Raw genomic sequence first — 25153 nt, 5'->3', positions numbered from 1 at the left:
ATTGTATTGAGGGGTAATTTAAAGACAGTAAAATAAAATAACTCAAATCATAACTCTGTAGCACAGGGACGTGTGTGTGACGACCGTGCAGGTCAGGATTCGGATTGTCTCTGTCATTCGGAACTTCCCTTCCGCCCCTTCCCGGCAGCGCCCCTCGCTCTACCCACCTCCCCTGGAAGCTCCCTCACACGGAGCTCGGCTCGGGTCTGTGCTCATTGCTGGCCTTGGCGGGAACAGATCTGTGTGACATAGTCTCTTCACAGTCAGTTCCTTTGACTTGGCGTGTTTCTGCTACTCGCTGGTGTGATTTTGTGTAGTTCTTTTTTTTTTTTAGTGAGGAGTAAAGTATTCGATTATGTAAATATCACACTTGTTTACCCAATTTTTTCCTGATAGATACTTGAGTTTTTTCTAGGTTTTGATATTATGAATAAAGCCGCTGTGGACCTCTTGACCTTCTTAAAAATGGATTGTAGCAAAAAGTATAACGTAAAATTTTCCATTCTAACCTCTTCAAACTGCACAATCTGGTGCCGTTAGTTATATTCACAGTGTTGTGCAACCGTTACCGTTATTTCCAGGATTTTTCATCGCCCCAAGAGGAGTTGAGGAATGACTCTTAATTCCCTCCTCCTCAGCCCAGTGCACGGCCACCTCATGTTCACTTTCTGTGCCCGTGGTTTCGGCTGTTCCACGTGTTTCACGGAAGGAGTTGCTGTGTGTGGCCCGTTTCACTGAGCGCGGTGTTCTCGGGCTTATCCACGACTGCACTCTTGTGACTGAGTGACAGCCTGTTGCTGGCTCTGCCACGTCCTGTGTCCTTCCTCTGTCCATCAGCACTTGGACTTGGATTGTGTCCATACTGACCTGGGTTTGCCTCCCATCACATTGACTTTTGCCGCTGCTGTGCTAAGCGCTGTGTTTTTGGATGCATGCTCTTAGCTTCCCCTGTTATGTCTGACTGGTGAATTCGAAACACGTTTTCGGATGGCACCTTTCTGTTAAACCTCCCAGCAGTGCCGGAGTTCACTTTTCTCTTTTCTGTTTGCGTCATCAGACCCTTCCATTCCGTTGACCAGTTCATTGCGGTGGTTCCTTGCTTACGGGTGTGTCCTCTCCACTGGGTTGTGGCACCTGCTCCAGTGTCCCCAGTACCTTGCGCATCGTCATAATAAAGAGCGCCGCTTACTGAGGGCCTTCTGAGTCCTAGGCCCTGAGAGAGTTTCCTGTCCATGATCCTTGATCCTTAAAACAGATCTGCAGTGTAGATTCAGTATCGAGAAAATCATTTTACACACGAGGAGGCTGATGCTCAGAGAGATGGTATTTAAGTTTGTCAAAGATTACAGCCTTTATCAGTAATCAGGTTTTATCTGGCTTCACTCACTCAGTCCATTATGGCAAGCCAGCTTGTTTCCTGTTCTCTGTTTGACATTCAGATGAGACCACACCTCTTAGGTTCTGAACGTACGTTTCCTTTTTGTAAGCATGGATTAGCACTGCTGAGACACAGCTGCCCCCCCTCCCCCGCCCCGCGCCCTGCCATTCATTGCTCTTCCCTGTAGACGTGGGGATGGGGGTGCCTGCCCCGGGAGCACCCTGTCCTCGCTTTCCTTCCCTAGGTCTGCAGGGTCACCAGTGAGGCTGGCTACCTGGCCCTGTCAGCGGTCCTCCACTGACCCAAGGGCACGTAGCCTCGCTCTCCATGCGAACTGGCTGTCAGTAACCACGTCGATGTTTCAGACTGTCTGCAGCTCAGTCAGGTTCACTTAGGATAGTACAGGACACACTCAACTGTGGTTCCCTGTGCTTACGTGTAGTTTTATGGATACTGCTGACGTGATTTATTTGTCTGGGAATCAAGATTGAATCCTTGTTTCTGTTCCTCTGTGTTCTCAGAATCGAGTACATGTTAAACATGCATAAGTATTTGAGCTATTTTATACATATATATGTTTATGTTTAATAATTTAAAATCTAATTTCATGCTGTTTTGTTTTCATATAATTGATGTTTTAATGGAATTTTTATTTTAGTTTTATATTTAATAAGACACGATCCCTTTAAATTTTTGTTTAATCTTTTAAAGCATTAATGAACCCAGACACTTTATAAGTATATAAAATATTGGCCCAGAGCTGTCTTGGGAGCCATGGGGAAGGAGAGACACACACTGAATCTAGTTTAGGAAATGACACACTAAAACGTAAAGTTCTGTAAACATGAAGTAAACAACATCAGTCAGTGGGACGGGAGCTGTGAGCAGCTTGTCAGATGAGCAGCCCAGACCGAGGTCTGAAGGGAGTCGGAGGAGGTGGGCTTGCTGTGGGTGGGGGCACATTCTCTGGTGACAGTGGCTTGGTTGCAGGAAGTGAAACGCTCTTAACTATTACAGCGGTTTGTAGCCCTCCAAAGGGCCGCAGTGCACATAGACAAACACTGCATCTGTTAATTGAAAGTTCACAGGGATGGGGAAGCAGTCTGAAACATGCTTGAGGGGTGGGGGCAAGGAGGGAAGGTGGAACCTTCGTGAAACAAAGGTTGAGAAACGCTGGATTCTTGGAGAGTTCCCCCTCCCAGTAACCTGTCACCTTTATACGTGTAATAGTGTTGTGTGGCCTGTGAATATAACTGAAAACAGAGGTGAGCTGTTGTCACAGTCCATCTGTCTGTCCGAGAAGAATCAGGCAGCCCTCGTTCATTTTCAGCGCTCATGCTTGTCTGATAAACTGACGTTACTTCCTGTGTTGTTACTCGTCTGAGTTCTTGTTTTGACCTTCAGAGAATTTCATTACAGTCCTCAGGGAGAGTGTGTTGTTGGCCTCCATTGGCTCCTGGTCCCGACCCTGATGGTTTCTGTGATTGCCTTGCAGAGCCTGGAGGAGCAGGAGTGCAGAGATGAGGCGTCCCAGGAGGACGAGGGGTTCATGGGCATGTCCCCCCTCCTGCAAGCCCACCACGCAATGGAGAGGATGGAGGAGTTTGTTTGTAAGGTAAGGTGCCCGCCCTGTGCATTCAGCCCTTCCCAGACAGAAACCTTTAAGGAGACCGGGCATACCTTCGCCCTTGGCATGCTCTGGGGAGGGGATAGCGTGTGGCGAAGCGGAGACTGAAGCCCTGTTGCAGGCACAGGATGCAGGCACAGGACATTGTGTGCCTGCAGCAGCCATGATGACGTGCTGACAGGCCTTGCTGACCACTTAGACAAGACACAGTGAAACAAAACTGGGGGAGTCTGATGCCTGGAGGTCCTAACGTGCCATCTGCAGGTCCCTTGAATCTGCTCGACGATGAGAGCGAGGGGCCTTCAGGTAGGGGGTCCCCAGGTCATCAGGCTCCACGCACGTCTAGTGCTCACTGCAGCTGGTGCATTCTCTGATTTGTTAGGACCTCTGCGGGGGTCTGGTAGCTGGAACTGGGGTTGTGTATGGTCAAGGACACTGGTACAGGTCACTTGATTCATCTGAGCTGCAGGAGTCCTGGCAGGTATGATCTAAAGTCAACGTCAGTCAGTCTCTGTGTGTACAGATTCACTTACTAAGTATTTCTGAAGAACTCTTAATCATTTGGAGAAAAATTTTTTGTGACACTTAGCTTTTTTGTGGGTGTTATGACACCAAGACATTTTATGCATGTGGTCTTAGTTCCTGAAAAGTCAATTTAGGTTTTCCTACATTCATGATGGCGCTGGAAGTAACTGAGGCCAGGTGCCTTAGAGTACTGTACTTGGGACCAGAACTCATAAGAGAGTGTTACAATCTGAATACAGGCATCCCTTCTAAGACAAAGAGGTGGGTGGGTGGGGAGGGATCTAAACATTTATGGGTCTGCTTGGGGCCCAGGAAGTTTTAATCAGTGTTTGAAAATTGGTGAAGACAAAGCCAAGCAAAACAGTAGACCCGTTCTGGTAATCACTGTCTCAGGAGAATTAGCAGAGGGATACAAAAGATACAGTTTGTTTTTCAAAAAGCAAGCTTGGTGTTAAATCTCCCAAAGCTGAGTATTTAGTGACTGACCATTAGGGGTTTTTATGTTTATGGACCAGTGGGTCCTGTATCTGATCCGACTGTCTTTTTGTTCTCCCTTCTAAACTAAAACAGAGAATAAAGCAAATAAAACTCTCTAATGTAACAGCTAATGGGAGAATAAATAAGGTATTTGTTTGCTACAGACTGTAATTTACTGAAGAAAAATGAGTGGGTCACAAAAATTATCACGATTCCCATAACCCTCCCTGGGCAGCTTGCGAGCGGAAGAGGCTCCTGGGCCGGCCCGCCCTGGTGCCTGCTCCACCTGACAGCACGGGAGCTTGCTCCTTGGACGGGAAGCAAGTAAACGGACAGTGTAAATGGTGTATCCCGCCACTTGGCTGGTGTGCGTCCCCTTTGGAAAAGCTTTTCTCGCGGACTAGGGGGAGTAAATCACTTAGGCGCTGTCGCTTGCCCAGGTGCGGCCTCGGCCCCTCCCCCAGCCTTCAGCTGCTGCTGTTCCGCCAGCCGTCAGGCCGTGCGTGTGGGGGAGGGGGTGTGCTGTAGGGAGTGGGTTTTTAAATTAAATTCTGTGGTCCAACACAAGCCCAGTGGACCATCGCTAAGGTGTTTGATTTAGGCATTGTCCTTGTCAGGCTTACAAACAGGCACATCTTTGACTGCGCTGTGACCCTGTCCTTCCCCCCGGGAAGGAGAAGACCTGTCCAGGCCTGGCTTGCAGGTTGACCGTGTGGGGGCGGTGTCCGGAGAGGACGCTGCTTGCAGAGTAGTTCTGAAAGCACAGCTCCGCGCTCGGTCTTTAGAGGGGTGGAATGCTTGTTCAGAATAACGGGGAAGACCGCTCCGGCCTTGTATGCGTACGTAACTAGTGAGGAACAGCGTTCTTTTTGACTGTTTTGGCTGTGATAACACAGTAGCGCTTTTCACAGGCTCACGGCAGAGCTGTGTGCATGTTGTGCATTGCTTGAGGGAGTAAAGATTGAGTTCTGTCTTTCCTTCCCTCTTAGAAAAGAAAATTCTCCCAGAGTGCAACAGTAGTGGCATCTTGTAGAGCTCATCTCAGCAGTAACTCAGGTTCAAAGTAGGTTTAAAAATTCAGTGTCTTGGTGTGACTTTTTCTCTCCAGAAAGTCCTGTGGAGGATCTTAAACAGCTGCTGTTGTAAGTGGTAGATCTGTTAGCTGTAGACATGGAAAAGCTACAGTAGTCTTTTGGCATTAATCTGTTTTCTTGTGAGTTAGGAACAAGCAGGGAATGGCCGGCTTAGCACAGGCCTGAGGTTTCAGGTTGGAAAGTGAGAGGGGAGGTGGGGAGGAGAGTGAGTGAGACTTGTAAGAGGGTCACGGGTCACTTCTGTTCTTCAGTTGCTAGTCCTCACTTTGAAGCCCTGCAGAGGGTCCATTCTCTGAAATGTCCATGAGGGAGGCCAAGGGGGAGCAGGGCAGGACAGCAGTGCGGAGCGGAGGCGGGTGCGGCCCAGCGGTGTCTGTCACAGCCGGGGCAGGGACGGTCATTTCCCCGGTGGAGCCTGCAGGCCCACCCGGCTCCTTGGATCTCCCTCCGCTCTCACTCCCAGAAGCAAGTTGCAAGTTTTGGCCTATGCGACCCTTGTGGAGTGTGTCCTGTGGGCAGAGAGACATCGGCAGGAGCAGGGCCAGGAGGCTGGCAGGCTCTCGGGAGGGCTTGCGGACCCCTGGTCCCTGTCCTTCAGAGTCTGGCAGGGAGGGGGCTGAAGGGCAATCTCCCCAGTGTTGGCCGTGAACTCTCAGGGGAGCGGACAGGTGGCTGCTGGGGCCCGCTCACTCCCTGACGGGCTTTGAGCCTCACACCTGCCCGGTGGAGCGATTGAAGTGCTTTTGTCCTCATCTTACCAAATGAGGAAACTGAGGCTTGACATTTGTACTTAATTACAGCTCATGCAACTAGTTAATGGCAGGGATCCAAGATTTTCTGTCTCCTGCGCTGTCTTCTCTATGCATTTGTATTGGCTGTGGCAGGAGGCCGGTCGAGGGGGAGGAGAGCAGGGCACACGAGTGACGCTGTGTCCCTTCCCTGCCCAGGGAACGTGGAGCAGGAGAGCTGCGGTCTGTCGTGGGGGCGAGGGTGGGCATCTGTGTGGGTGGGACTTCGGCTCCCACCCTCCCTCCAGCCAGACTGGAACAAAGCTTGAAATCACTCTTTTGGGTGTTTTCTCTAAGTTTATTTACTCTTTGCTTTTCCTAAGAATACCCCCCACCCCGCCCCAATATTTTTTTCCCTCAATCTGTTTTTTAAAAACTCAGAATATAGGACATGATACCTTTTGAATGTATTTGTCTTTCTAAAAATAAGTCATTTTTCTCATTATGAAGCAATGTGGTAAGAGGCAGCTGTCAGCGTTGCAGCACTGATGAATGCATGTTTGATAATACTCTCCCAGGTCTGGGAAGGGCGATGGCGAGTAATCCCTCACGACGTGCTCCCAGACTGGCTCAAGGACAACGACTTCCTTCTGCACGGACACCGGCCCCCCATGCCTTCCTTCCGGGCCTGCTTCAGGAGCATTTTCCGAATTCACACAGAGACGGGCAACATCTGGACGCATCTCTTAGGTACGTAAGGGCAGTGGTGTGACGTGGCTCACCCTTGCTCTCCCGGCGATGGGTGAGGACAGAACTTATTTTGGATCTGCCGGTTTTGTTTTCTAGATTCTAATGATGTGGTTTCTCTGGTTTACTCTGTGGTCATCCTGGTTTATGCGGTGATTTTAATTATAGCCAAGTTGTATGTTTCTCTACTGGATTTTCAGACATGTCTTTAAAACAGGCCAAGGAAAAGGCACTATACAAAAGGAGTTATCATATTTTAATGAGCATGGAGAGGAAGGTAGTTACTTAACAGAACTAAGCTGGTTTTCTAAAGTCATTACTCAGAATTTTCACAATTAAGTTTGTCATAAAGTAGAAAGTGATCATGACTGCTCATTGAAGAGACAGCACAGTGGGAGAGAGGAGAGTCTTTTCAACAGATGGGGTTGGGGACAACCGAGTCACCACATGCAGAATGAAGTTGGGCCCTAATTTGCACCACGTAGAAAAATTAACTCAAGGTGGACCAGAGACCTAAACACAAGAGCTCAAACTATAGACTCACTAGGAAAGAACACAGGTGTAGATCTCTGTGACCCTAGAGTAGGTGACACTTGGAATTTGCACCCAAGGCACGAGCAGCCAAAGGAAAACTAAATTAACCTCTATCAAAATTAAAACCTTTCGAATGTCAGAGGACGTTAACAAGGAAATAAGAAGATAACTGACAGAATGGGGGAGAATATATTTGCAAATCACTTATCTGGTAAGGGTTAACAAGTAAAGAACTCTTAAAACTAAACAGTAAAAAGACAATTCAGATTTAAAAGTGAGGGAGGCATCGGAATAGACACACAAATGGCCAGTGAGCACGTGAAAAGTCACTCACCATCACGGCTGTTTTAGGAAGGACAGCGAGAGACCACCGAGCGCCCACCAGAATGGCTATTCCGCCGGGGTGTGGGAGGATGAGCGCTCCCACGCGGTGCTGGTGGTTATGAAACGGTGCAGCCCCCACAGGAAATAGTTGGGCAGTTGCTCAGAAAGTTAAACAGTTTAATCCTATGTCTGTACCCAGGAGAACTGCAAACATTTTCACACAAAAATGTGTACATGAATTTTTTCCTAATAATGCTAAAAAGTGGAAACAACCTGAATATCTTACCAGCTGATGGATACATAAAATGTGATATATCCACACAGTGGAGTATTATATGACCATAAAGGGGCGAGCTGCTGGTAACGTGCTACAGCACGGGTCAGCCTTGAAACACGAACCGGAATGGGAGGGCCAGACACAGAGGCCACGCATCGTGTGATCGGCGCACATGGGCACCCCTGTGGGGCAGTCCACAGAGGCAGAGGGTAGACTAGTGGTCATCGGGGGGCGGTGGGAGATGACTGAACAGGGGAAGGCTTCTTTTTGGGCTGATGAAAGTGTTCTGGAGTTAAGTAGTGGTGATGGTTGCACAATCTTGTGAATATACCGCATCGTGTCTGGCCTCCCCCCACTTGACGTAGGGTTCTTATCACACGTTTGATTTCCACTTGTGCTCCTAGTCCCTGCCTGCTGACGGAGTGGGAGGAGGCTGCAGACGGAGGTGAGCTCTATTGCTGACTTTTAGCTCAAGGGCACGTGTTTTACTAAATGGACCAAATGGAGTCACTTAGTCAGTGTTCAGCATCTTAATTTCTGTGCCTGTCTTACGTTAATCAGGCTTCCCCTGAGCAATAAGAACATGACTCTTACTGTGAAGAACACCCAAGAACTGGTTCTGAAGTCGCCCAAATAGGCATTTCACTGTCCTTAACTCTAGGCTCTGCCGGGCCACCTGGCGAAGCCCCGAGAAGCACGGTGCTCCTGGACAGCTGTGGGTGGGGGAGAGCCGTCTTCTTCTGCAGAGAGCCAGCACTCTCTGCCGAAGAAGATGCAGGGCGGGCCTTTGAAACCTGGGCTACAGCACAAGATGCCAAAAGCTGTAGAGATGGAGTTTCCCCTGGGCCTAGAGGCAGAAGTGGGCTTGTTCAGTCTGCTGGGAGGCAGCAGCGCTGTCCGTTTTCTTTCTGGGTTCTGCTCTCAGATACATGCTACTCTGTACACTCGGCCTGAGAGGCTGCGGAGTACGTGGTACCGACAAGGTTTGAAGTAGACCAACGCTTTGGATAAGCTTCAGTTCCCTGGAAGTGCTTCCTCGTTCAGGTGTCGCTGTGGTTGTGAAGGACTGAAAGCATGACCAGTGTGTGACGCCGTCCCCTCTCCCTCCCCGCCCTGCCCCCAGGTTGCGTGCTCTTCCTGTGCCTGGGGGTCTTCTACATGTTCCGCCCAAACATCTCCTTCGTGGCCCCGCTGCAGGAGAAGGTGGTCTTCGGATTATTCTTCTTGGGCGCCATCCTCTGCCTCTCCTTTTCGTGGCTGTTCCACACAGTCTACTGCCACTCAGAAGGGGTCTCGCGGCTCTTCTCTAAGTGAGTACCTGTGACGTCGCTCACCAGCCTGTGGCTGAGCCCGTGGGCCGGGGCCGAACGCCCGGAGCGGCTGGCAGTCCTTGGTGCTGCCTGCCAGGGACTCCGGAGGGGCCCTGTGGTGGGTGGGCAGTCCTTTTAACGTGAAGGGGGGTTTCTTTTTTCTGCCCTAGACTGGATTACTCCGGCATTGCCCTCCTCATCATGGGCAGTTTTGTCCCTTGGCTTTATTACTCTTTCTACTGTAACCCGCAACCTTGCTTCATCTACCTGATCGTCATCTGCGTGCTGGGCATCGCAGCCATCATCGTCTCCCAGTGGGACATGTTCGCCACCCCTCAGTATCGGGGAGTCAGAGCAGGTAAGAGCAGGACCGGGCGTTCTGCTGGACACTCACTCCCCGGCCAGTCTTCATGAAAGGTGCACCGTTTGCCAAGCATCACGCCAGGCACCCGTGATGCAAAAATGAAGTTGGGGTTGGGGGAGGGTATAGCTCAGTGGTTAGAGTGTGTGTTTAGCATGCACAGGGTCCTGGGTTCAATTCCCAGTACCTCCATTAAAAATTAAAAGTAAAACTTAATTACCTCCTGTTTCAACAGTTTAAAAAAAAAAAAATCATCATTCCTGTTGTCAGGGGGCTTTGATGTGGTCGTAGTGCCCCCTCGTCAGCTCACAGCCTTATGGCGGAGGGGCTCTGGGCTGGGGGGCTCATGTTGACTGAGGTTAGGGCCACATGCTGTCCATGTGGCTGCGGCTCCAGAATCTTTGTAAAATGATGAGTCCTTCTCAGCTTGTGTATACTTTTTGTAGTGATCAGTTCTTTTTTTATTGTCATTTTTTGTTCTGTTACGTGTTTTCATGTTAAAGTGTGTGGAGAGAGCTGCAGTCCCACCTGATCGTGTTCCAGAGCGATGGGCACCATGTAGGGTTAAAGAGCCTTTTTATATTTGGGGTGATTAATGCCTGTTCAGAGGCGATCGGTGGAAAGTGAAAAGCCCCAGGGTGCCCTGGCTGGGCCTCCTGGCTGAGTCCTTCCTGACTGAGCACCTGGACTGGGGACTGGCTCCTTGGAGCCAGGGCCGTGTCTTCAGTTTTCTGCCCCAGTGTCAAACCTAGTGTTCGCTGAGGTTGAACAGGAAGTATTAAAAGGACTACTTTTCCTTTCAGCCTTCTTGTTTTAAACCATTTTGTATTAAAACCCAAGCCATGCTTTATCTGCAGTTACCTAGAAGTTAGAATTAACTTCATGTCAGCGACACTGTTGTAGCTCTCCTCTCCCCTTTCTGTGAGCACGTGAGCAGTGGTCAGGGGTGGCTCCCAGTGTCACGGAGCCAGGCTGGGTCCACTGGCCCAAGCGCAGCGCAGTGCAGTCGGTCCCCTGATGCCCGCGCCCAGGTCCCTCTTCGTTGGGATGGACGGGATAGGAGGAGGAGGAGGGAACAAGTGGGGGGCCGTGGGAGGTGGGAAACCCACGCCCAGGCCCCTCTCTGCAGGCCATAGGAACTTCCAGAAGCACTTCCCATCCTCCCACCCCCAGATGTCAGTGGTGTCAAGGGGAGGATTGCATTCGGAGCCCTTTTCCATGTTCGTTGTCGGAGGAAGCAGCACTTAGGGGTGACTGGAGCAGACTCCTAGAGCTGATTCCTAAAGGCTCAGCCACGTGACTCCAGACCCCGCCCCGGTGCAGACCGCTGCCCTGTGAGACAGCCTTTCTCAGCAGGAGGCGCTGTGCGTTTGTCACCAGGTCTCTTAGGGCCTCGCTGTACTGTCTGCAGGGCAGAATCCCAGAGCCGGAACCGTCTTTGTCCTCCCAGACAGGAAGCTGCTGTTGCAGTATACTGAGTTCCCAGGCACTGGTGCGGGGCTGCGGTCCCTCCTCTCTCTTCTGCGTCTTCACTGCGCGCTTCTCTAATGATCCGCAGGAGTGTTTCTGGGCCTGGGCCTGAGTGGAGTCATCCCTACCTTGCACTACGTCATCGCAGAGGGGGCCCTGAAAGCCGCTACCATCGGGCAGATCGGCTGGCTGATGCTCATGGCCGGCCTGTACATCACAGGGGCAGCCCTGTACGCTGCCCGCATCCCCGAGCGCTTCTTTCCTGGCAAGTGTGACATCTGGGTGAGTGTGGTCGGGCGCTTCCTGTGCGTCTGGCCTTCTCTTAGTGGGTCACTGGCAGACTGGAAGGTGAAACCATCGAAAATGTTTAGACTCAACATCACGCGATCTGTATCCCAGCCTCCCTCCTCCTCCTGAGTGTGTCTCCAGCCGCTCAGTGCAGTAGTGACTGACCTCACCAGTGCCTGGCAGTCTGAGGGGGCACCGTGCACGGGTCACCTAAACCGCCGCTCTTGGGGTTTCCCATTCTCGGGCAGATGCAGGGCCCACGTCCCAGCTGGTGGTGGCAGGAGTGGAATTTCAGAGTCTGGGCCCCTGTCCTGTGCTCACACAGCTAGTCCTTCTGTCTGGGCTTCCTCGTGGAGGAGCTGAAGGCAGCAGATTTTTAACACCGAAATTCAGTGATTTATAATGAGAGACTTCTCCCTGTGTTTGGTGGGAGAGCTAGATGGTGGCTCACGGTGAGGCAGGGAGGATAATCCTCAGGACCAGGACACAGACGTCCTGTACCTGCAGACGGCTGGACACGTGCAGTGTGGTTTGCGACGGGGCCTGTCCTGGACTCCGGTCCTCAGAGTTACTGCTGCTTACAGATGAAGCTGATTAGTCTGGCTACTTGAAGTAAAGAGAACACTCAGGCCATCTTTGAAACTGCAGACAGTCCCATTTATCTTCTGAGATTGCCTCATCAATTTTGACATTGATGAGGAGAAATTTCTCTCACACACACCCCCCCCCCCCTTTTTGGGAAAATAAATCCCCTCTGTTCTCCGAGGAAGCCTCTCTTGGGACGTGACTGTGGGTCCCTCTCGTCCACACTCTTAAAGTCAGTCTTGCCCTGAGTGGTTCGGCCACTGTGCTTTGCCATTTGGAGGCTGTAAGGGGAGGGCTGAAGAGCCGTTGGGTGCACTGAGCCCTGGTGCTCAGCAGAACGAGTCGGTTCAGAAGCACCACACACACCCCTGTTAGCCATGTGTGTCGGCCGGCCTCCGACTCGAGGAGGAAGCCGAGGCCCTGCTCTCCTGCTCTCCTGACGGCGTGTCTTGTTTATGGAACGCTGCGCCTTGGAGCGAAGGAAACTAGCTGCCTGATGTCTTGACCCTCCAGCCATCCTGGGGACCCCTCTGCTCCCCCCTAGGAGAGCGGCATGTCTGTGACGTGGATGGTCCTAGTGCTCTGGTCCACGACGGCCGAGAGGAGACACCCTGTGTCTGTCACCCCTGCAGGCATCATGGGTCCTTGGGGTTCCGGGCTGTGGGTTGCGCCAGCCCCGCTCCGCTGGGTCCTCCAGCATCCCGTGTGCACATGCGCATGTCTCAGGCTTCCGGCCACAGCATGGTTTCTGAGGGGACAGCAGTATGGGATATGCCTAACAGATGTTCCATGATCTGTGGGTTCCTCGAGTTTGAGCTCCATCACATCCGCTCGTGCCCCCTGCTCAGCATGAACCGCCTGGAGTCTTCAGCCGACCTTTAGTAATGTCTGTGTCCTCACCCCCCCTTTTTCCCTCCAGTTTCACTCTCATCAGCTGTTTCATATCTTCGTGGTTGCTGGCGCTTTCGTTCACTTCCACGGTGTCTCAAACCTCCAGGAGTTCCGTTTCATGATTGGCGGAGGCTGCAGTGATGAGGACGCACTGTGACACCTGCCAGTGGCCAGGGACTGTGACCCTGAACCAGTGCCGGCGGCGCCTGGAGGTCTCCCTCACCGGCCTTTGGTGCCAGAGCCAGAGGAGCCCCCAACTCAGCTGCCTCGTGGGCTTTGGGACGCCCCAGGGCTCCACGTGGGCCGCGACTGGGAAGAGAAAACAAAAATAAATCCCTCACAGGGTGGAGAAGAGGAGAGATGGCCCAGCCCTGACTTGTTCTTGGGGCCTGCCGCTCCAGGGCGCTGCTGGACCGGGCTCGCTGGCTTTGGAGTCGCAGCCTGCTCTTTGTGGACGGCGTGGCTGGAGGTCCGTTCTCCCCTCCCACCTTCAGACAATGATACAGACCAGTTTCGGTGAACATTTATATTCTGTTAAGGGGTGGGACTGTGATTTTAGACGTTCTTTTGGGGGAACTAAGAAATTAATGTAAATAAGATTTCTAACTTACTGTTTAAATAAAAATTTATATAAATGTCTAAGACATAGGGGTAGGGGAGGGAGGGAGGATTTTTGTATAGAATGTAACATGCAAGTACCACACACTGTTCCCATTTTGCACAAGTGACTGTAAGGTGATCAGGTGACAGCCCCAGAATGTACACCTCGTGCACCAAGGTGCCTTCCGAAGGCCGGCAGGCCTTGGGCCCGGGTTGGGCAGGGCGCGCAGCCCGGCGCTCACGGGGCCGCTCGCCCTGTGAAGGCTGGTGGGCTGTGCTAGGTCCGGGCCCTGGCGCTGGTGTCAGAGAGCCTGGCCTGCTTTCTACTCTGTGGCCCTTTCTGAGGAGCAGAGCCACCTGCTTAGGAAACTCACTCGTGCCGGCAGAGGGTGTTGGGGCCAGCGGAGAAAGGAGTGTGGGGCTGTCGGCATGGGCCCACCTCGTTCCCTCCTGCCATCCTCTTCAACTTTGTGGTGACTTTGCTGGTTGCAGGGGGCGGGCGGGGGCGACGGCTTTCCGTATCTTTGCTGTGGAACCCTAGAACCCTCTCTGCTTCCCTTTGTTCACGTCACTGCCCAACTCCCCTTGTGCCTCCTGGAAATAAAAATGGACCTTTCCTTGGCATCATGGTTCCCGGCAGGGAGCCAGCCACAGGAGGGGTTATGACAGGTCCAGGCGCTTCCCGACTCACTCACGCGGGCAGGAAGAACCTGGGTGACAGCCGGTGCCTCGGCACCCCACCCTTAGAAACGAGCCCAGCACCCACCCGGGAGTCGCCAGCACTCCCAGATCCCTTTTCACCCCTTGACGTTGTGGGAAGTTTTAAGAGGAGATGCTGTTACTGCCTGGGAGTCTGGTAGGACCCGTGAAGGTGCAGGTGCGTCTCTTAGGAGCTGATTGAAGTAAGAAAAAAAGGCTGCTCGAGGTGCAGAGGCATCCTGTTAAGAGGTCAGAGTGGCAGGGTAGGCCCTGGTTCACGGAACTCTGACCGTTCGCAGGTGGACCGCCAGAATCGCCCGATCAGGTCACTCACTCAGCCACGACTCCGGGCGACCAAGCCACAGCCCGGGGTGGTGGGTGCGAGACAGAAGCACTGAGGCCCTGAGTGTGGCGGGCGGCGTCCTCAGATGGCTGTTTGGGGACACGAGAAGGGTCTGATGGTTCGGTGTGGGGTTTTCCTGGGCGGTATTTCTCCTTTCTAGCCCCTTCCAAGTTCCATCAAAAGCTGGGAGCCAGGAAGAAAGAACCCGTTGTAGAACTTGGGAGGAGGTCCAGCATGTTTAGCCCTGAAGACGGTCACCGCCCTGGGTGCTGGGTGGGCCCAGTGAGAGGCTTCGTGGGCGAGCTGGTGCCCTGCCCGGGAGAGAGAACAGTATTACTTCAACCCTTTGCGGGAAACGGTCCAGCAGGACGGTGGCTGCGTGGAAGGACGTTCCGCGGGCGCAGCAGCACACATCAGAAAGAAGCCAGGCTCGCTCTTGAGTCTCAGTCTGGGACACAGGGTACATGACGAGGCCGCCCTCTGACGCCCGTGCCGCTGCCAAGCCAGTCGCCCCACACCCCAGAGCAGGAGCTGACCTGGTTCAACACAGCACAAACCCTTAGAAAAATGGAATTAACCCCGAGACGTAACCAGTGACCGGCTCCCCCGGGGAGTGCACGCACTGTGTGTCTGTGCCGCCTGCCCGCCGTGCCCGCTGAGGACCCCCAGGCCGGCGCCTGGATGCCTTACTCTCAGCAGCTTGCTCTGCAGAGTTAATTTTCTTCCTGGGCCCTCGGCTGGTTAGGACCTCTGCAGCTGCCTCCCTTCACCCTTGAGGAGTGGCCTTTTCAGTATTCCCCCTCCCCCTTTATAAATTGTTAAAGCCACAAAGCACATTTTGGGGATCACTGAAGGTTGGGGTTCCAGGAAGGCGTTTGTGTGACGGTCCCACGCGCCGTGGGCGTTCCCGCCTGCTGTGTTCTCAACTTCTAATAAAAAGACCCCAGTGGAACACGAGCCTGTGTGTGTTTCTGTCCTGCTTCAGCTTTCCTCGCTCCAGCTTTAATGTAGACACTGAAGCTTAAGCGATGCTTGGAAACATCCAGTCTGAGTGTGGAGACCGCTCTGTAAAAGCTCTCCGTGGACGGACTGACAGGGGAAGACCTGGGGAGTTGCTCCCAGAGCGCGCGCTCTGGGCACTGGGCTTGTTTCTATATTGAACCAGCTATCTGAGGCCCCTTGGGGTGGGGGTGGGGGCTCCGGGCTGCCAGGTTGTTGAAAGGTCTCTCGTGTACTCTTAGTTGAAAGTGTGTTCTGACACTTTTGATTGGTAAGATCGTCTAGCAAGGTAGTCTTAACCATTTGTCTACTTTGCGCTTCTGTTTAACCTTCCTGATGAGTTTTAATGGCTGGCAGGAGAACGCATGAAGATGGGCAGTTAAGTCAGTGCTCACGCCCACCTCACCTGCCCCCAGCTTCCTGCTCCCATCGTAACCAGGGTCCCAGGTGTAGAACGGGGAGGGGGGTGCAGCTGTAAGGGGCAGCGCTGAGGGCCACAGAAGTCACAGCTGGCCACACGGGGGCACGTCCAGGCTCCCGCTGCCTCGGGCCCTGCGGCGGGCGCCCCAGGGTTGGACCTGTGCTCCCACTGCTGTTTCCTAGGGGAGGAGACAGCCCGGGAGGTGGGCGCCCTGCGCTGCACTGCATCCTTGAGACAAAGACTCAGATTGGGTGGGCTCTGCGTACTGACTGGAAGGTTGTGGGAGGGGTGTGGACCCTTCCATGTAAGTGAAGAGGAGGCAGCCCCAGCCTTTGCCACAGGTGACCTAGTTTTTGCAGGGAAACTACCGACTTGTAGCTCTCTCATTTTACACACAACTGTGGGCTTTGCGTGTTACCTGGGGATGGGCCCCGGCTCGCCTTCCGTGGTTTCCCTGGTCTCTGCCAGGTGGGTCTCTGTGCCCCCTTCTCACGGGATGTCCTTGGATGTTCAGAGGGAAGCAGACAAGGGCGAGTTTGAACCCGGGCCTGGCTCTGGAATCCCGAGAAGAATTTGTGGTCCCCAGCACGTCCTGCCCAGTCGGAGCGCAGGCCACCCACACCACCGGGTCCTGCCAGCGAGGTGAGGGGAAGGCGAGCCCCTCACTGCCACCCGCCGGCCACCCCCGCTGCTCTGGCCAGGGGACAGTGCCCAGGCCTGCCAGGGGCAGGGGATGCGGGCGAGGGGCACTCGTGACCCAGCCCCCCGCCACCAGAAAACACCCTCAGCCTCCTTCAGGGAGATGCTGTGGCTGGCAGGTCACCTTCCTCAGACCTGCCCAGCCCCCGGCTCTGCTCCCTCCCTCCCTCCCCACCTCTACCCCCTGCCCTCGGAACCACAGCCCCACGTGGACGTCTACCTGACGGTGCTGCTGCTAAAACACCCAGGTGGCCAGGCAGCGGGCTCAGCAGTCCTCTGTCCTGTGCCGGGTGTTCTCGGTCGTCCGAAGGCGACAGCATTTACAGAAGGGGCTTCAGGACTCTGGCCCCCTTGACTCCACTGCGTCTCTGCAGTCAAGGTCACGGCTCTCCCGCTGGGGCCAGGCTGCCACCTGCTGTCTTTCCCCCGAAGTAGGAAGAGGGAGCCGGTCCTGACTCCGAAGGCAAAGCCCAGCACGCCCTGTTCTCCCAGGTGAGAGCAGTTCACCAGAAGCTGCCTCCCTCCCTGGCTCTGAGAGGGAGTCCAGCCTCAGCCCCCTCCCGGCCCCACAGAGATGGGGCAGAGGAGCCGGGAGAGGCTGGGGGCTGCCTCGGCACTTTCCAAGTGGTGGTCCAGTTACGGGGCCATGACAGTTGAGAAGTTGGAGAAGCGCTCCCTGGTTGGGTGGGGGACTGGGCTGCTGTCCCAAGGAGACCAGCAGTCGCCATCTGGACAATGACGCCCCAGAAGCGCGGGGTGGCGTGGGCCCAGCAGCGAGGGGCAGGGCAGCGGCCACAGCCAGGGGGCGGGAGAAAGGCTCCCGGTGCCGGGGGGCCCTGTGACCTCTGCCTGTTGTCTGGCATCCAAACGGGCTCCTCCGTCCCCTCCTCCAGAGGATGGGCGCTGGGACAGACGGCAGTGTGGTCATGCCTGCGGCTTGCAGCTGGGCAGCTGTAGGCTTGCGACATGAGCGTCACCTTCAAACCTCACGATGCTCATCCACCCACCAGGAGCCAGTTTAACGCCACGCTTTGGTCTCCTGGTCTGTGCCACGGGGCTGACAGCGCACCTGCTCCAGGCGGCTTCGCAACGTGCCTGCCGTCTCCACATCACACTGAGCTCCTGCCGGCGTCATCCCGCCCCCTCCACTGGCCCAGTGGGCTCCGGGCCTGCTCTTCTCCCCGAGGCTTGGGTTCAGCTGTGAACGGGGTTCCTCACAGACAGGAAACCAATGAAAGTAACCGTGACCTGGACACGGAAGGCTCGTGACAAAGATCACGACGTGTTCTAAGGAGGTGGGGAGGCCCCCCGAGGCCTTGTGCTGGCCACGCCCCTCGTGGGGCCGGGCTGGACCTCCTCCTGGGAGGTTAGCTCAACGCAGAGCTCAGAGGCCACCGAGCGTTTCTGCAGTTCTGCTTCTCACGTTGCTCTGCCCCGAGGCTGCAGCCTCTCAGGAGCCAGGTCTGCGGGGTCGGGTAGAGGGCGCTGCGGCCGGCCGAGACCCTGGGGGAGGAGTGCCGGGCGCAGCTCCCTTCCCAGTGGCCCCAGGGAAGAGTCAGGTGGTCTCTCCTGCAGACGAACAGCCAGAAGGCACCTCCCCCCAACCCCACCGTGGGGCCTGGGCCTGCAGGGGAGGGGTCTGGAGCCAGGCCTCAGGAGCCCCGAAGGCCTGCCTGCTCCCTCCCGGGGCCTTGCTGCGGGGCTGCAGCTGCTCCCACCGCCTCCCCTGAAACCGCACCCTCTTCCAATCGAACGCAGTCTGCATCTCACCCTACGGGCTTTCTACGATGCAACATTCCCTTAGGTTAGGACTTTGCAAAGATGTTTTTCAATTTTTTTTTTTTAATAGCAACAGTTTGTGGACATCATATGCAACCAGTTTAATACAAAAGACCCTGCCTTTTCTACCTCTCTTTCTCAACACACACACACACACACCCTTTTCTGAGCTGCAGCTAGGAGACTGAGCTGCCCCCACCCCGCACACCTCCCTCTGGGGAAACGGCTTCCAGTGGGCACATTGCTCCCCTCCTGCCCTTTCTGCTGGTGGCTTCACTCTGCTGCTCCTTCTCAGAACCTTTAAGTCCTGGAGTCTACTCAGGTCTACTCTAATGAACCAGATTCATTAGAAACAGCTGCTGCTTCCTTCGGCCAGGCCTGGACTTCTGGAGATTAAGTGCAAAATGGATGCAACTAAACCTTTTTGTTCATGCCAGGCTCCCAAAGAGGAGGTAGGACAAAGGGCAGGATGCCCACCGAGACTTGGGGTGATGGACCAGACACCCTGGAAGGTCTCTGGGAAGTGATGTCCAGTTCTGTCCAGCAATCCCCAGGAGGCAGGGACCATCAGCCCAAGACTGGGATGAGCAATGACCAGCGAGAACCCAACTGCCGAGAGCTGGAGCCCACACCCGCTGACTCTTTAGAATGTCTCTGAAAGGACCACCTTGGCACAACGGGTCAGACCGGGCAGATGTCACCGCAGCAGCCGGGGAGGCAGCAGCCAGGCACACAGAGGCAGCAGGAGCAGGGAGGGCGAGGCCGAGATGTCCGAGGTGCCACCGCAGTCCTGGGCATTCTCCTGCGAACCCGGGACATTCCAGATGAGGTGACCGCCCCAGGCAGGAGGAGGACAGTAGGGAGGGGGTCTCTGGGACACACAGGGGCCAAGACCTGGGAGAGAGGGGCGTTCCCACAGGTGGAGGAAACCCTGCAACCTCAGATCCCTGCTGTCCAGGGGAGCGTAGAGGCCACTCAGCCCCGGAGCTGGGCTCGAGCCTCGTCCGCGGGCCTGCAGCCCTGGAGTGGCTGTGGGGGCTTGTCTTAGCAAGACTTCCGGGAAGCTCTGGACTCAGAGCATCTCGCATGAATGTGAAGTGTGGCAGCTGCGTCCAGCGAGGACGCATCACGGAGGCAGCACCCAGCTACGCGGTGGGTACGTAGGGCTGGCCACCAGCAGGATCACGCGTGTGGCGGTTTCTTCCTTGCTCGGACCCAGGTGCAGTGAGGACAGTGGGGAAGCTGCATGTTAACTCCCCGAGGGCCCGGACCCCGGGGGACGTGGCTCCTCTTATACAAGCACCCTCGGGTCCTGCCGACTCACTGCATGAATGGCACGGAGCCCAACGTGAGTGCACACGGGTGGATGACACCACGGAGTCACCCACGGAGGTGCCCCGGACACCTGCACCCATCCATGTGCAGTCACACTCACGCCTGAAGGGCACAGGCTCAGGGCTGAGGGTCTGGGGGTGGAAGCCACCCCGGCCCCCACCTCTGGATGGAAGGCGTGGCAGGTATCCGGGCGCCGGCGGAGCTTCTGGGAGCGCATCCTCTCACACTTGACAGAGGCGTTATGTGCAGAGTTCACTGTTACGGTGAACACACTTGATGATGGAACCGATTCCGGAGGCTCTGGGGGACCCGGTCTGAAGACCTGACCCCTGGTGGGACCGGCTGCCTCGCTAAGCGGCTTCTGGGCAGGAGGCAGCGCCAGGGCCCAGGCGGATCGGGGAGCAGATGACCACCCTGCTTGGTGGGGAGGGCGGGGAGTTGGTGGCAAGGGAGGCTGGCCCCTCGGCGACATGTCCCACCCCTCTGCCCTCCTGTGCCCCTGTGTCCCCGAGGCTGGGAGGATATATTTGACTTCCGTGGCCTCCTGCAAGACGGGTGGGAAGACGCTGCAGGCGCAGGTGGGGTCCGTCACCAGGAGGAGGAGGTTGCTGCGGGGAATCTGCTGCAGCACGAACGCCCTGCAGCGAAGAGCGGCGGGAGGTGGACACCCTCCGTGCAGCCTGGCACCGGGCTGGCAGGAAGGGCACGTGCGGCGTGGAGCTGGGGGCCAGGTCGGCCCGGGGCAGCCGCTGGGCTTACTTTACCCACAAGCCTTTGCAGCTGCACAGCTGCTCTCCTAGCCGACCGGAGATGAGGAAGCCCCAATATCTGGGACAGGGGACAGTTTTGAGAGTGAAAGGAGTTGCTATTGACACATGCAGGGGCAACAAGCATGAATCAGGAGCCTCCGAGCAAGGCGGCCACCCCCGCTCTGGGCAGGCCCGGGGAGGGCAGGCCCGGGGAGGCGCAGAGCTAGGCTTGGCCACAAGGTGGCACCGCAGGCCTGCATGCTGTCCGGGAGGGAGGGCCGGGTGGGAGCCCGAGCGGTCACACCGCCTGGTGTGCTAGGGGACAGCCACTGCCCAGTATTGCCTACAGGGTGGAGGACTTGGCGCACATGCACACATACAACACGCATGCACGCACACATGCAGAACACGTGTACGCACACGTGTATAGATTTAACCTTCACCACACCGTCTGAGGTGGCTATCACCCCCATTTTGCAGAAGGGAAAACGGAGGCTGGAAGAGGGGGAGCCGCGTGCCTGAGGTCGCACAGCTGGGAAGCAGCGGAACCATGTCTCACCTCCAGCCTGTCTACTCTAAGGTCTTGGCTCTCCTGACACCATTTCTTACCTGCGCTCCCAGCCTCCGAGGCGAGTGTACAAGTGAGACCCGAGTGGTGGGGGAGACACCAGCGCCAGACAGAGCCGGGCTCTGATACCAAAGTCTTAGGTGTTACACCATCAGCTAGTTTGCTTGCCATCTGGGGTCTCTGGGACACCCTGGGGGGTGGCACGCTAGCCCAGGGGACAGCCTGGAGGAGGCCATTTCCTCCGGGTCCAGGACCTCCCAGTGTGGGGCAGCCTGAGGTCAGAGTGGGAGTCCACAGGACAGAGCTTTCAGCCAGGCCTCCTGGCCTCCCTGGCAGAGCAGGGGGACCAGAGTCCTCCCCTGGGAGGTGTCAGGTGTCCTAGCAGCACCTGGAAAAACCTCGGGCCCTCCCATCCCTCTGCAAGGACAGACTTCTGAGGGAGTGACTCTCCTTTCTCAAGTCTGCCTCTGCCTCCGGACCCCTGTTCCCACCCCCCAGACATCACACCGACCCTATCCCCGCTTCCCAGCCTCGGCCTCAGCCTGCAACTCCTCCCTGGGACCAAGGCCCTGGAGCTGGCCCTCCCCATGTGGACCCCCCTCTCCCCACCCCGCCCCGTGTGGACCCCCCTCTCCCCGCCCTCCCCATGCGGACCCCGCCCGCCCCCACTCACTTCTGGCAGGCCCCGCACTCGACGATGCCGTTGGCCTCCTGGATGGCCGTCTGGTGCACGAACACGGGGTAGGCGGTGTCACACGGCTGCAGCACTTCCTGCTTCTTGTGCTTGTGGGCTGTGGGGAGGCGGCAGGGCCGTGCGTTGGGGAGGGCCCCTCGGGCAGTGCAGTCACTATACCTGAGTGAAGCGGCCCGGTCCACAGGCACATGGCTCCCTGGTCAGAGTCAGGAATTGGGGGCGGGGGAGCAGAAACGCTGGGCCGGGCCACAGCCAGGCAGCTGTGGAGCGCGGGAGCCCGTGGGAGGTGGGGGGAGTCCAGGGCGGAGGGGGTCGGTTTCCCCCAGCGTCCCAGCTGCTGGCAGGGAGGACGTTTTTTCAATTTGTGTCAGGTCTTTGGAGGACCCTGGCCTCAGCCTCCAGGTCACGGGGCCTCCGCCTGCTGCCCCTGACTGAGCACCTGGGGGGCACGGTGGGCACCTGAGCTGGAGGCCCACCTTCTCCTGCTCCTTAAGGAGACCTGGGGGCCACGGCCTCTGGACCTCATCACCCTGTCCTCCTCAGGCCTTGAGGGCCCTCACCCAAGGAGAGCAAGGACTGCACTTGTGTGGGACGAGATCTGGGTGAAGTGCCCACCCCCTGGGAACGAGCTTTAAGCTGGGAGGGGCCTTCTGAGTCAGGAGCAAGCTCGCCTCCTGGGATGCACTCCTGGGACAGCTGCCGGCCCACCCCCGGGGCTGCCCCGCCACCCTCCTTACCGTGATGGAAGACGGTCTTGGCTGCCCAGGACCCACGGCCGGGCACGGGGTGGGCGTGATGTCACACGGGGTCAGGATGGCATGGGGTTGTGATGTCACACGGGGTCAGGATGATGTGGGGTGAACAATATCACACAAGATGATGTCACAGGGGCGGACGATGTCACACAAGATGTCAGAGGGCAGACATGCCCCCGATGGCGTGGTGTCAGAGGTGAGGGAAAGGTGATGAGAGAAGGCCGACAGGGTGGATGTGAGCAGTGGGCCCCCCAGATCCCCCATCCCCCCCCCACAGGGTAGGCACTCACCCTCGGCTCCGCTGTCTGCCCGCCGGGAGCCCCAGGCGCTCCACTCCAGCAGGAACCTGTCAGATAAAACGGAGCTCAGAGACCAGCTGGCCGCCCCCCCCCCCCCCGCCCCCTGCACTGGGCACAGAGCAGCTGGAACCCACGCTGCCCGCCCCTCCCTCAGGATACCCCTGTTGCTGCTGGAGGCCCTGGTGAGCAGAGAGGCCCCCCGCATCATCACGTGTAGGGAGGGTGCACCCGCACGCCCAGCCAGTTCCACCCAAGGACCTCGCCCTCCTCCTCCCGGGTCGCAGGGACCTCGGGCAGCTCCCCTCAAAGGGCTCCCTCATAAGCCAGCCCCGCATGAGGTCCCCAGCGGCTCACTCACAGCAGCAGCTCATTCACCAGCCACCTGGCAGCGGTCAGGAGGGCAGAGAGGGGCTGGCAGGGGAGGGGACACAGTGTTAACCCCAGGCCTGGGCTCCCGGGGACCCCTTTCCAGCAGCAGAGGCATCAGATTCCCACTGCGGGGCAGACCACGCCCGTCACCACACTGGGTGATGTCTCTGGGGTTGCTGATACCTGTGGACCAGGGGATGAGGTGGCGAAGCCAGAAAGGGGTCACAGCCTGCTTTCCCTGCCAGAGAAACTGTCCCAAAGCTCCCAAGACCAGGCCCCTGGGGTGGGAGCCGGCCAAGTGCGGACGTGGGGGGAGAGGACAGAGCGAGCCCAGCGTGAGAACAGGGACCGAGGGCTTGTGTTGGTGGGGACGGTCTGGGGCGACACTCACGCTGACCAGGGGCTGGGAGGCGCTGTGGTGGTGACTCGCGGGCCTGCACATGGCCTGGTAGTCATACATGGTCACTCTGAAACCAGACACGGGGCTTGGAGGCCAGACCCGCTCCCCACAGCCTGCCCTCCCCGGGGGACTCTGCACAGGGTCTCGTTCACCCGGCTCTGTGAGGCCATGTGACCAGCAGTCCAGGTGCAGAAATGGCCAAAAAAGAGCAACTCCAGTTTCCCTTTAAGGGGTCACATGACCTCAGCCTCCCTCCCACCCCAGGGAAGTTCCGGGCTGCACTTTTGGAGCCCTTTGGGGCTCACTGTGGGTCTGAGGTCAGGATCCAAGGTTGGCCTGGACCCCTGAGCATCCGATCCTGCCTCTTCTGGGTGTACTCAGCCCGGGGGGGCTGCCCACTTACTGGCTGAACACCCCCATGCCGAGCAGCTGCGTCACAAGGGCGCCGTCCACCTCCCCCAGGAATCTTCCCATCTGCGAGGGCGAGAGCGGGGACCGCGGATGAGGGCCCGGCCCCCAGCGCCAGGCTTCGCCTGGGTTTGGGTCTCCCCCGCAGGCGCCTGGGCTGCGGCCCTCGGGCTCCCTCTCCCGGACGGTTCCTGCCGCTGGCTCTCCGCGCCTTTCAACTCCAAGTTGCTGTGAAATCAATCTCGGTGTTGCCGTCGGAATTTGTGTTTCTTTAAAAGGTACAGAATTCCCTTGAACGCTCCCCGTGAATCGCTGGCGAGAAGGTGAGACTTGATTTGTCGTGTACACCGTGTGTGTGTGTGTGTGCGTGTGTGCGCGTGCGTGCGTGTGTGTGTGTGTGTGTGTGTGCGTGTGCGTGCATGCGCATTACCAGACAGCGAGACCCTGGCGTGCAGACGTCCACCTCCTGACTCCCTGTAGACCACGTAGTGACTGACTAGTTCACGGCGATCGTCTGCATATTTGCTGAAGGACCGTGAGTGGACGGACCAGGGGGAGAGGAGCATCTGAGCCTTCGCCCTGGGAGAGGGCGTCCTTGCAAGCCTGCCCCCCAGCTCCGACCTGACTTCAGGCTTCTTCGCCAACACCCAGCTGTCCAGACACCTGACTCTGGGGAGGCACGAGCTCCTGGACACTGGAGAGGGCCGCCCCTTCTACAGCATGACCTCCAGGACAGACCACGTGGCAGACACTATCTGCCCCCCCACAGCCCATGAGCCCAGGTGGGGAAGGGCAGTCAGACCAGCAGCCGCCGGCAGAGGCCTCGACGTGGTCCCTGACTTCATCACCACCGCCGGGGCACCAGGGAGGGCTTGCAGCACACACGGTGGGCCCACCTCACACCTCTTGGCCTGGGGTGGGGCCCGAGAACTCGCATTTCCATCCAGCCTCCAGATGCTGGTCCCCCGACCACACCTGGAGGCCAGGGATGAAGGGGGAGGAACGGGGTGGGAGGGGCCAGGCCACAGCCCTCGGGTGTGTCTGGGGAGGGGAGTTTGCGATGGGACGAGTCTGGGCAGGTCACAGCAGCCCGGCCTCCTGTCCTCACCCTCTTTGTAAGCCGGTGCCCCTGAGTGGAGGCTGGACCCCGCAACCTGCTTCTAGCAGACAGGACGTGGTTGAAGCAGTGGTGTCACCTGAGAGCCAGTCCCAGGGGACCGTGACCTCACACTGCTCACACCCAGGTGAGGGAGCTGCCACGGGGAAGCCCACAGGGCAGTGAGACCTGGCCGACACCCCCTTGGGCGAGTGGAGGAGGCCCCTTCGCGGCTCAGGCCCCCGACGTCGTGAGACCCCGAGCCCGGCGCCCCATCTCCTTACCACGGAGGCCGTGACATGACGGGTCTTGGGGTTTGAGCAC

The 25153-nt window shown here is 56.9% G+C and overlaps 2 protein-coding genes across 8 annotated transcripts in view; one reads left to right on the top strand and one right to left on the bottom strand.

The window, feature by feature from the left end:
- Positions 1-15215, top strand: part of ADIPOR2 (adiponectin receptor 2) — a 42804-nt gene extending 27589 nt beyond the window's left edge. For all 7 annotated transcript variants that reach the window (XM_074357587.1, XM_074357590.1, XM_074357591.1 and 4 more), the window contains 6 exons: positions 2874-2993; positions 6408-6579; positions 8835-9021; positions 9192-9379; positions 10941-11134; positions 12645-15215. In XM_074357587.1, the coding sequence (XP_074213688.1) occupies positions 2874-2993; positions 6408-6579; positions 8835-9021; positions 9192-9379; positions 10941-11134; positions 12645-12773 (990 nt within the window). In that variant the 3' untranslated portion in view covers positions 12774-15215. The remainder of the gene's footprint in view (positions 1-2873; positions 2994-6407; positions 6580-8834; positions 9022-9191; positions 9380-10940; positions 11135-12644) is intronic.
- A 3498-nt stretch (positions 15216-18713) lies between these two features.
- CACNA2D4 (calcium voltage-gated channel auxiliary subunit alpha2delta 4) overlaps positions 18714-25153 on the bottom strand; it is an 80546-nt gene continuing 74106 nt past the window's right edge. The window contains exons 30-37 of the mRNA XM_074357604.1: positions 23729-23799; positions 23317-23392; positions 22915-22967; positions 22548-22603; positions 22240-22260; positions 21482-21599; positions 19652-20129; positions 18714-18958 (exon numbers count right to left, since the gene is read on the bottom strand). Of these exons, the coding sequence (XP_074213705.1) occupies positions 18854-18958; positions 19652-20129; positions 21482-21599; positions 22240-22260; positions 22548-22603; positions 22915-22967; positions 23317-23392; positions 23729-23799 (978 nt within the window). The 3' untranslated portion in view covers positions 18714-18853. The remainder of the gene's footprint in view (positions 18959-19651; positions 20130-21481; positions 21600-22239; positions 22261-22547; positions 22604-22914; positions 22968-23316; positions 23393-23728; positions 23800-25153) is intronic.

Source organism: Camelus bactrianus, chromosome 34 (genome assembly GCF_048773025.1).
Source record: "Camelus bactrianus isolate YW-2024 breed Bactrian camel chromosome 34, ASM4877302v1, whole genome shotgun sequence".
Classification (NCBI taxonomy): domain Eukaryota; kingdom Metazoa; phylum Chordata; class Mammalia; order Artiodactyla; family Camelidae; genus Camelus; species Camelus bactrianus.
The sequence above is the reverse complement of the archived record's forward strand: the minus strand, read 5'-3'. Positions and strand labels throughout refer to the sequence as shown.